We start from the raw sequence: 12,066 nt of genomic DNA on the forward strand, positions 1-12,066 counted from the left end.
TGCATTGTTAATAGGCCATTTGATGTTTCCTTACTGAGAACTGGGCAAGCACCAGCTCCTCTTCCATCCCCCATCCCTTCTCCAATCCTCTGTCAGGGCTGAAAGTCATTATGGAAAGACATGTGATTGTTCAACACAGAGCAGGAGCTCAATTTTGTTTTTACCTTTGGCTCAGTCATCTAGCAAACAGCCTGTGTTTGCTAAACAATGTGGCCAATACAATAAAGACAGTGAAAGCAAATAAAACTTGACAAAGGATTTCTTTAAAAGGGTTTTAATTAGACATCACTTTGCAGTTAAAGCATATCAGAAGAAGTTCCCTAAAGATTGCCAGTGCTAAACATCAAAAGTGGAAAATGGAAAGAATGACAAATAACGGCAAAGAGACAGGAAACCCTGTGAGATCAACAAAATGTTAAACAGCTTACCAACCCCTTCCTCCCCATTTGCTCTCTAGGATTATTGTACTGTTGCCACTTAAGTCCATAACAGCATTTTAAAGAGCTAAGGTGGAGAGTTGAAACATGACGCCTTACAGTCTCTGCGGTATTGGAGAAGAATCAAATGCCATATAAGTCCTATAGCTATGTGATATTTCCAGCCAGTTGATGAATATCTTGAAATATTGTTGTTACAAAAGGAAGTAATTTATTTAATTTTCTTTTTCCCCTCCCATAATGTCTGGTTTCTTAAGCTCATTACATTTCCATAAATTATATTGGTATGAGAGGAAATAATTAATTGAAGATCATTTCCCCAAAAACATTATTCCTGGTCATTAACAGCTTCAGCAAAGTGCAGTGCTGTATAATCTAAACACATTATACTACTTTTAAATAGCCTCATGTTTTATTACTTTGCTCTAAAGTATTATGATCATAGAGCCCAGGAGGCATCATTACAAACACTCTGCAACTACACTCTGAGTTTTCTTACTACATATAGTTCGCTATTAAAAGTTCTTGTCATGTCCTGGATGTTTTCCTTGATGAATAATAATGAGGTTTACACAAAATTTCACAATGAAACTGAGATGTTAACAGCTGTCGAGATTTAGAATACAAAAAATAATTTTAAAAAATATAATTACCAGGGATCCTTACAAAGAGCTGATGTTGATGGAGATTTTCCAAATGGCACTGATATAGGGAAGTTTTCCTGTTAAAGTTTCTATCTTTAAATACCTTAAGGAAGCCCAATTTCTAAACACACATTCACTTAGCAATACAGATTTGTGTTCCCTGGTTGAATTTCTTTTTTTTTTTTCTTTGCTTTACAGATAACCCAAGTAGTCAGACCCTGGAGGAAAAGATTATCTATGGAGTAGAGAACAGCAGCACTTTTCTTGAGTGCAGTCCAAAGTCTCAGCGTGCTGTAGTCTACTGGCAATTCCAGAAGCAAAATGATGACCGCAAAGAAGAGGTATTGTCGCAAAAATAAAGAGAAGCAACTAGTCCTCTTCACACATATCTTAAGAGAATAATCTTTTCTGGTGGGTAGGGAGATCAAGTTAGGAAATAAGACCTTTATGCTGGCAAGGAGTTTCCATTCATGTTCCTTTGGGGATTTTTGGCCATGTTTTACCAGCTGAAAGGAGCAGTACTAAGATACTAGCATGGTTAGAGGCTAATGTTGCACATCTGTGAAAGATAACTATTGAAATTACCACTTTTTTCCAATACAGATAAAAGTGGATGATCGCATGATCCGGACAGAACAGGGCCTATTGCTACGAAGTCTTCAACAGAGAGATTCTGGTACCTATTTTTGTCATGCTGTGGAGCATGGCTTCATGCAAACTTTGCTCAAAGTGACCCTGGAAGTAATTGATACTGATCACCTGGAAGAGCTGCTCCATAAAGAAGAAGATGGTGATGCTTCCAAGACCAAGGATGCTACCAATAGCATGACCCCCAGTCAAAAGATCTGGTATAGAGACTTCATGCAGTTAATCAATCACCCCAATCTCAATACAATGGATGAGTTCTGTGAGCAGGTTTGGAAAAGAGACCGCAAACAACGTCGGCAAAGGCCTGCCAATGCGCAGGTGAATACAAATAAGTGGAAGCACCTACAAGAGAATAAAAAAGGTAGGAACAGGAGGACCCATGAATTTGAGAGGGCACCAAGGAGTGTCTGAGCTGCATTACCTCTAGGAACCTTATCCAAGTAGAAACTTGTATAGACAGATAACTGGAAAAAAAATGCAATATTCATGAACTTTTTTCATGGCATTATGTGGATGTTTACAAGAGTGGAAAATCCAAACAATTTCCACCAAGTTTAAATAAAATCCATTTCTAACTTTCCTAGTAAGTAAGTCCTTCCTTGCTACTCTGATTCTAAGACCAGAAAGACCAGAGTTTCAAGGATGATAACTCACCGGGACCTAGCTTACTGCTCAGAAAGTTCTGCAAGTGTTCAGCAGGCAAGTTTTACTTTCTCTTTTGCCTGAGATATAAACAAAATGCTGTATTTCATGCAGTCATCTTAAAGAAAAGAAGAAAAAACCCCACCTTTCACCATCAGCACTACCATTTCTAGACTTATACATAAAACTGCATGAACTCATTAAGCTGATGAACGTCTAAACACACGATTGGACACAAGGATTTTGTTCTTGTTTTGTCTACCAGTTCTCCTGTTTATATGTACTAGAAGAGGAAAAACAATACTGACTGAAATTGTTTGTGGAAATCTGAACAGCATAAGCCATCCATCATCTGGAAGAACAAAAAAATGTGGAGTACACTGGCCTACTACTGATGACTTCTTTCAGCTTTGATCTAAAGATGTATTTTATTAAAACTATAATTTAAATGTACCATGAAAAATATGCAGCAAACATTAGCTCTTTTCTAAAATAGATTAGACTTTTTGTCTTAGAAATGTTGTACTTTCTAATTACTGGTTCAGAGGAAAAAAAAGGACAACTTCCAATTATGAGCTTCCTTACTCTTTTGTTTGGAAAATCTTCCAGGGGAGCTAGTCACAGTGCAGTTAACCTCCTCCCCTCTCAGTAATCTGTATGACACGTAACTTCAAAACAAATTTACAACTAAGCTATTTTAACATGGAAGTCGCTGTATAGCATTTAAGTCTTCTGCATTCTTTTTTTTCCGAAGTATTGTATTTGAAATGATTAAATTTGTAAAATGCCTCGCTATTAATTGAACCAATGAAAAGGAGAGCATTGATTTTCAGTTGTACATTTTATTTTTTTTTTTTTTACTAAAAGAAGCAAATAGCATTCAAATACCCTCCACTAATTATACTCTTGCTTTCTTGGTTCGTAAATATTTGTGAATGCTAATATTTAAATATTGTGGCTCACAGACTGTCATATATCTATGAGCAAAGCTCACGTTCAGTTTAAAGAGTATTTTTTCCCAGCTCAGTAGTAGAACTATGTCTACATTACTGTGCTCCATTCTTTCTGTGTGCCAGATCACCCAAATGCTAAGAACCAGCACTAGGCCACATAAATAGTAACCTCAAAACCAGCTCTCTGTTTTAGATATAAGGGACAGTTTCATCTGTGGGCAGTCTACTGCAGTAGTAAATTGGTGAAGTTCAGCTAAAAGACTAGTTTATACTAACAAATAATTTGGTCCTGCACTTCTGTCTTATTCTATATACAGGACAGCAAGAGGGTAAAACAGACAATGTACTTGCACCATAAATGTCAGCTTAGGGTTTTAAGTAGTGGATGTATTCACCTCAGCACAGATGTGCCTTTGGTCCCCAGTTCTATGGTGTCCAGTTCTTTCGAGATCATCTTTCTCCAGCTTCCCATATTTTATCTTGGTAGAGTCCATAAATTACATAATTTCAAGTAATGTCATTGTGGGGAAAATTACTAGAACAAAGTCCTTAGTTTGCTAAAGGAGCTTTTATATAAAAGTGTGTCTGTATTGATGACTGATCTGCTTTGTTGTTATTCACTCCAGATTATTTAATTTATCAATCACTACACTATCAGTCTAATCAGATATAACACAACTGCTGTGACAGCTTCTCTCACAACACATCCCAGTCTACTTGCCACTTACTAATTCAAGTATCCTTCTGACGAATCCTTGGCTTCATGACTCCTTAGTGATTGGGTTTTCATTAACGGCTCAGTCACTTTAGTCCCCTTTGAATCTTTTGCAGGAGATGAACTTGCAAGTTTTTTTTGGTCATTTAATTCTTTAGCAAAAAAACCCCAAAAATCATTGAATAGACAAGGGCAAGTCTGTGAGGCCATGATTTAGGAAAGCACATGGAAATTTAGTTTTAAAGCAACTTTAAGTTACTCTAATGTTAAACTTGACTCCTGTGAATTTTAATAAACTATTAAATTCCCATGCTTTCATGATGTGCTGAGTAGGGATGAATTAAAACAGTTTAGCTATGGGCTTTCCTGTACAGAGTATTAATTTTACAAGTCACCTTATGATTAATTTCTGAACATTGTTGTCAGTTGAATTATTCAGTTGTACTCAGAACAGTCTTTAGCCTTTTGTGTAGATCTGTTGTGTACCATTAAGTCATTAGAATCATCTTTGTTACAAAAGGAAACAGTTTTAAAATGAACCTCACAGAATTCAGTGGGAAAACATGGATGGATTTCAACAAATGCTAAATGCCTTTTTTTCCTTTTCTACATATTAATGGATTGCTGTCTAACCTTTTTTTTTTTTTTTTTTTCCTCTACCATACTCATAGCAACTGGTTCTATAGTAACTTGCTGCAAAAAAATCAAACCAAACCCACCCTATTCCACTACCCCTGATGAAAAACCAGATTCAGTTAAGTCAGAATTCTATTATATGTTTCTCTATGCAGAGAAAGACAATCTGTGGAAACAAAATTATGGAAGTTGCAATGTTTTTATCGTAACCTGGCAGTCTAGTTGGTCAATCAATATAATCAGATCTTACAAACTTCAATTCTTACTGATGTGAGTATTCTTGTTTATGTTTTCATATTTCCTTATATAAATAAGAGAGCAGAAGATCAAGCCAGAAATGGAAATATTTTATTTTTAGGTTCATATATGGTCAAGTAAAGCAACATTTAATACTGATGTGAAATTAACTTTTTTCAAAGAACGTAAGTCTGAATGAATTCATGGTTAGACAGAAGCCCTGCAGCTTCAGTAAAATTCACACCCCCATTTGTGTTATTATTGTTTAAAGCAACATAAGGTTTGAAGATAAAGATAAAAATGGTATTTCTGTAAATTGTCAACGAAACCCTCTAAACCTCTACTTACAGACTTTAGAAGTAAGTAAAAAGTTGTGTTTAAGCTGGAGAGAAATAAAGGATTTAATTTGTAACCAGAAAGATCTATTTTGTTTTATTTAAGATATACATTTGCAAGGAACAAATATACATTACATTATTCTTACTCATCTACACTTTGAACTTGCATGGATCACTGAAGATGGGATTTTGTTCGATGGCTCCTAAAAACTGTATGGTTATGTTAAACCGTTAACATCAAACTGAGAAAATGTTCATCGTTGCAGAACAGAGTTAAATCTTTAAGACCCAATAAAGTCACTATGTAAAAAAAAAAAATTAAATTAAATGCATGTGAATGCGCATTTACTGATCCTTTTTATGTATTATTTAGTGAATATCAATAGTATGTGTTTAATAGTTCAGTTTTTGCTACCTACACATTAGCCAAAAGAGATGTAAATATTTTTGACTAGATAAAGAGGTACAGTGTAAAGTACTGTTATCTAGAGGTACTCCGTTTCGGTGTGTTCAGCATAATACTAAAATGCAAGATTTTGGCACACAGGTGATAAGGTAGTTTATTTCTATACCAGTGCTAAAGTTATGTGCTTATACTTTAAGCACATTCCTTAGTGGGTAGTAAATAATTCTACTTCTGTATTTATCACTTCAATTCAGATGGGAATGAGAAAACTGGAGAGAAAAAAGTGTAATGAAACTGCTGCTGTAAATTATTTCTTTTAGCATGTATTCAGTTGTTAAATAAACATTTCTTCCAAATATTTGAAGTTCGCTGTCTTGACTGTTTACATGGAAATGTGCCCTGTAACTTTCATGAGCATATGGAGTGCATTGTTGCCAATATAATGCTATCAGTGTATATGAGCTCCATTTACTGGGCCAGAAGGGTTGCTATTTTTATTAATAGTGTTTATTGTTTCTTTTTGAAGACTAGTAATGCCTGAAACAAAAGCTACAAACTTATCTTCAGCCTGTCTTTTGGTACAAATATGTGGGTTTGTGAAAATAAAGCCACACATATTCACCCCACACATACTCTGCCCATGCACCAAACTGTAAATCAGCCTGCAAGCCATGCGAGTGTTAGCAAGTTGCTGTACCTGCTGGAACTTACTCTGTGTGATGCTAATAGCTTACTACAGCCATGCTGCTTCCTTTTAGAAACTGACTTGCACAGACAACTCACACAGAATAAATCAGGTTCTGTCTGTTATTGAAATACCTTTGTATCCTTAGGTAAACATAGCAGCTGCTTAGAAGTGCTTAGGGGCTCTATCTAAAGGTAATATGCCATAGCATTAAGCATTGTGCAAACGGCTAATGAGACAAATGCCCTGGAAAGCAGGGAGTTTAAATATACCAGATAAGAAGTGGGGAAAAGAAAGTATCATTACTTCAGTTTGCCACATACACCATTTAAAAAACAAGTAGCACTTAACTATCACTAATTTATTCAGCTTTCCCCACATTCTTTCCTTTAAAGCAGGGATAGAGATGTCCAGTTCAAAAGGATGTTGTAAGAATATTTTACAGTGCTACTGTCTTCTGAAAATGAAAATAAGGCCTCAGCAGCAATGAGACAACTCAGTGGGGTGCAAAAGATGTCTGCAAATACAGAGTGGAAATGGGAAGTCCTGAATCCACAGTGTTTTGGGGGTTTTATTTTTGTCTGTCCAGTACATGAATTATACTCACAAAGGAAGACCCTTGTTTTTGGATGTAGCCAAGCTGTGCCCTTTGCTAGAACTCCCCACAAAGCACAGCTAAACTGATTGTTCTCTGTTGCTACTTCACTGGATTGCCAGGAATGTACAATGCCTAGGGACAACCTTCAGTGACACTTAGTGAGAAGAAAGTAGAAACATTCAGTGTTTAATGCTTGTTTGTTCATACATACATATATATATACACACACACTCATTTAAATGGCCAGCTTTCACCGAGATGAAATCTCCTTTCCTCTGAAGTATTTGAGGTTCTATATGTAATTCTAGTTCATCTCTGAAGAACATGTTTGGCAGCCTCAGCTATAAATTGTTATAAATGTTTCCTTTGTGAAGACTGAAACACATTATTCTGTTTCCTTACAGGTCACATTCACTGAGCTCCCCATCAAACATACATTTAATGTGAGGCAAAGTTATAATGTTTTTTTCCAAAGCCTAAAACAAAAGGATTATTCTCCCTAGAGCGCTCAGTAACAGGATACAAGTAGATCAAAGTATTAGTGAACCAGCCAGCTTCTATGCTCCCCTTAAATACTCATGTGAAAGGTTGGAGGAGATTCATAGAAAAACTAGAAACTGCAGAGAACAGGCCTTTTTTGTGACTTTTTGTCTTGGAATTTATCAAAGGTTGACATTTCAGAGAACTTAAGGGTGATCTGAGCTAAATCCCAAAGCTCTAGTGAAACAACTTCCACACTGAAAAAGTTTCACTTAGGTTAAAAAGCAACTTCCCTTTCTTTCATAGCACAGTTTTTACCCTTTTAGGAAAAGGGTCTCCTCTTGACTCAGTATTTAGCCAGAAAGGTCATTGTATAGTTTCTATAGTCCTTGTTGAAGGCTAATGTCTTCTTCAGCACACATGGGGAACCCTGTTTCTAATGACTAGCCTTCCCTGACCTCTGTGTCCAGGTGCTCCAATCAAACTAGCATTCTTCCAAACTAGTCTATTCTTGCCACATCTGTTAGTACTAAACCTTAAAATGTCTGTTCTCATCAGCAGGAATAAAATCAGGCCTCGGTGGGCAGTAAAAAGCATTTCCATTATAATTGAACTATGAGGTACAACACAAGAAGATGTCTGTAATGGAATTGCGAGGGATGGCATATCCCTGTGCTTCGGATCAGAGGTGTCAGGGGCTCCTGAGAGTGTCAGGGCATAGCCCATAAGCCAAGGCCTGTTCCCCAGCTACCATGCACCTCCTTTGGAATGGGCACAGAACATCAGCCTGCAGGTGAAGCCAGATTGACATGGCCCATGGGCAGGGCAATGGGAACTGGAGATGGCATCCTACAGCCTCACAGGGTTAGGCACTGGTGACCCTAGAGGCTGAAATGGGATCCTGGGCCATGGGAATGGTGGTGGGAGCCCCAGGGGTGCAAATGAGCATAAGGGTTCCCAGCTGCCCTCAGGCACTGACAGCAGCTCAATAGAAATCCTTGTAAGTCCCATTTATGCAGAGGCAAATGAAGATTCATGTTTCTGGATAGAAAAAGGATAAAAAGTAATTCTGCAAGATCCAGTGCATTAAGTAAATATTAAATATGACTTGACCTGAACTTCTCATTTCTTTCTATAGCTGGGGGTAGGAGAGGAAAAGGGCAGACAAAAGAAATGCAGACATTTCAGCTGTGTTTTGCAATGGCCAGCCCCTTAGGCCCTTTAGTTTCACATGTCATTTTTTTCTTAGTTTGCAACACTATGTAAAAAAAATGCATTCCTATAATCTCTGCTTTCAGTGAACACCACCACTATATTGAACAGCTCAATAAACCAGAACAAGCAAAAATACTATGCAAGTTCCTCCAAAGGAGGCTTAACTTTCCTCTTCTGTTTGTTATTTTGTTATTATAGTAGGGACACTGGAGTTCTTTTTGTTAGGGTTTTGTCAGCACTTCTAATATACAGCCCTGTCTTATGGCTTTATAGTTTTGTCTAAGGTAGTTCATTACAAGTTAAAGGTTTTAAATATCAGTTCTTAATCAAGAAATCATTTTACAGTTCCTAGGAGAAAATTGCTAAAAGTGATGGATTCCATTTTGAAAATAAACAAACAAATTACAACTTTAGCCATGTTAGGTGGTTATTTTACTGACTGTGCTGCAATAAAATTAGGATCCAAGTAAAGCTCAGTGGGTGTAATGAAAAGCTTCCCTCTTCATTGAACTTTGTGTTTGTTTTTGAAACATCTGCAAGCTCATCAGAGGTCCTGAGTCAGACACGCACTTCACCATATTCTAGTATGATTATTAGTGACTCACATGTTGCTGCTCCATGGCAGCCTTAGTTGCAGCGATCATGAGATGGTAGAATTTGAAATCCTCAGGACAGTGAGAAGAGCGTGCAGCAAGCTCACTGCCCTGGACTTCAGGAGAGCAGACTGGCCTCTTCAGGAGCCTGCTTAGTAAGGTTCCATGGGATATAGCCCTAGAGGGCAAGGAGGCCCAAGACTCTTGGTTGGTCTTCAGGGATCACCTGCTACAAGCTCAGGAGTGTTGCATCCCAACTAGAAGGAAGTGCAGCAGGAGGGCCAGGAGACCTCCTTGGATAGATAAGGAGCTGCTGAGGAAAATTCAAATGAAAAAAGAGGCTTACAGAAAGTGGAAGCAAGGACAGGCGGCCTGGGAAGAGTACAGGGATGTTGTCTGGGAAGCTAGAGACCAGGTTAGGAAAGCTAAGGCCCAGCTAGAGTTAAACTTGGCTAGGGATATTAAAGATAACAGGAAGGGATTCTACAGGTACATAGCAAATAAAAAACAGACTAGGGACAACGTAGGCCCCCTCAGGAAGTTCTCAGGTGAACTAGCTACACAGGATTTGGAGAAGGCTGAGGTTCTGAATGGCTTCTTTCCCTCGGTCTTCACTGGCAAAAGCCCTGAACTCACCACCCAAGCCTTGGAAGGCAGAGGCAGGGACTGTGAGAATGAAGACCTGTGGCCCACTGTAGGAAAGGAACTGGTTCGAGACCATCTTAAGAATCTGAACATGCACAAGTCCATGGGTCCTGATGAAATCCATCCACAGGTCCTGAAGGAGCTGGCAAATGAAGTTGCTAAGCTGCTGGCCAACATATTTGAAAAATCATGGCAGTCAGGTGAAGCTCCCAATGACTGGAAAAAGGGAAATATAACCCCATTTTCAAGAAGGGGAAAATGGATGACCCAGGCAATTACAGACCAGTCAGTCTCACCTCTGTGCCTGGCAAAATCTTGGAGCAGATTCTCCTGGAAGGCATGATAAGGCACATGAAAAGCAACAAGGTGCTTGGTGACAGCCAGCATGGCTTCAGTAAGGGGAAATCCTGCCTGACCAATTTGGTGGCCTTTTATGATGGGGCTACAGAACTGACGGACAGGGGTAGAGCAGTTGATGTAATCTACCTGGACTTTTACAAAGCATTCGACACTGTCCTACACGACATCCTTGTCTCTAAATTGGAGAGACATCAATTTGATGGATGGACCACTTGGTGGATAAAGAACTGGCTGGATGGCCGCACACAAAGAGCTGTGGTCAATGGCTCAATGTCCAGCTGGAGACCAGTAACGAGTGGTGTCCCTCAGGGATCGGTGTTGGGACCGGTCTTGTTCAACATCTTTGTAGCTGACATGGACAGTGAGATTGAGAGCACCCTCAGCAAGTTTGCCGATGACACCAAGCTGTGTGAATCAGTTGATATGCTGGAGGGAAGGAATGCCATCCAGAGGGACCTTGACACTCTTCTGAGGTGGGCTGATGCCAACCTCATGAAGTTTAACCATGCCAAATGCAAGGTCCTACACCTGGGTCAGAGCAATCCCAGACACAGCTACAGGCTGGGCAGAGAAGAGATTCAGAGCAGGCCTGCGGAGAAGGACTTGGGGGTGCTGGTCAACGAGAAAATGAACATGAGCTGGCTTCAGTGTGTGCTTGCAGCCCAGAAAGCCAACCGTATCCTGGGCTGCATCAAAAGGAGTGTGACCAGCAGGTCGAAGGAGGTGATGCTGCCCCTTTATTCTGCTCTCATGAGACCTTGCTTGGAGTACTGTGTGCATTTCTGGTGTCCTCAACATAAAAAGGACATGGAACTGTTGGAACAAGTCCAGAGGAGGGCCATGAGGATGATCAGGGGACTGGAGCACCTCCCATATGAAGATAGGCTGAGAAAGTTGGGGCTGTTCAGCCTGGAGAAGAGAAGGCTGAATGGAGACCTCATAGGAGCCTTCCAGTATCTGAAGGGGGCTTATAGGGAAGTTGGGGAGGGACTCTTCATTAGAGACTGTAGTGGTAGGACAAGGGGTAATGGGTTAAAACTTAAACAGGGGAAGTTTAGGTTGGATATAAGGAAGAAATTCTTTCCTGTAAGGGTGGTGAGGCACTGGAATAGGTTGTCCAGGAAGGTTGTGAATGCTTCATCCCTGGCAGTGTTCAAGACCAGGTTGGACGAGTCCTTGGGTGATATGGTTTAGTGCGAGGTGTCCCTGCCCATGGCAGGGGGGTTGAAACTTGATGATCTTAAGGTCCTTTCCAACCCTAACTGTTCTATGGTTCTATGATTCATGTCAGTTGATTTGTAATTGCTGTTGTACATAAAGATAATGTAGGTTCAGCTATTGCCCCAGTTTAACAGCTCTGTGATATACAGTACAGATGAAAAAGATTGCTTGTGTTGTTTTGAACACTATATAGTTAAGAAGAAGAGTTCTCTTTTTGTTCTGTGATAACTGATATTTAGAAGATGCAACTGATCTAGTTCTGTTAGAGTACTGTGGAATTTTCCACTGTATTTCCCTTTAATAATCAACCACACACCACTCTTATAAACATGCCAATGTTTCTAAAAATCAACAAGTTGTATTTTTTTTTTTAATGTTAACCAGAATACTTTAGCTAAATTCTCACTCAAATAAACAAAGCTGTGTGCTCTACCACCTTCTGTATTGACTGCAATCTATCAAACATTCAGGGTTCTGAAAGGTATGAATTTCAATCCTTGGCTATTCACTGTGGCTCAAAATGTTACTTATGAAAGCTAAACAGTTCGATGCCAGTGTAAAGCAATTGAATACAACAGGACTTCAAACTATGATAAATATTTCCCATATTATA

General features: G+C 39.1%; 1 protein-coding gene across 2 annotated transcripts in view; it reads left to right on the forward strand.

The window, feature by feature from the left end:
* Positions 1 to 6,020, forward strand: part of SEMA3A (semaphorin 3A) — a 170,416-nt gene extending 164,396 nt beyond the window's left edge. For both annotated transcript variants that reach the window (XM_061368180.1, XM_061368181.1), the window contains 2 exons: positions 1,280 to 1,422; positions 1,685 to 6,020. In XM_061368180.1, coding sequence (XP_061224164.1) covers positions 1,280 to 1,422; positions 1,685 to 2,140 — 599 coding nt within the window. In that variant the 3' untranslated portion in view covers positions 2,141 to 6,020. The remainder of the gene's footprint in view (positions 1 to 1,279; positions 1,423 to 1,684) is intronic.
* Positions 6,021 to 12,066: the final 6,046 nt, after the last annotated feature.

This window comes from Neopsephotus bourkii, unplaced genomic scaffold, assembly GCF_033783945.1.
Source record: "Neopsephotus bourkii isolate Nb327-2 ecotype Australia unplaced genomic scaffold, CSIRO-AGI_Nbou_v1 NB_1423, whole genome shotgun sequence".
Lineage (NCBI taxonomy): Eukaryota > Metazoa > Chordata > Aves > Psittaciformes > Psittacidae > Neopsephotus > Neopsephotus bourkii.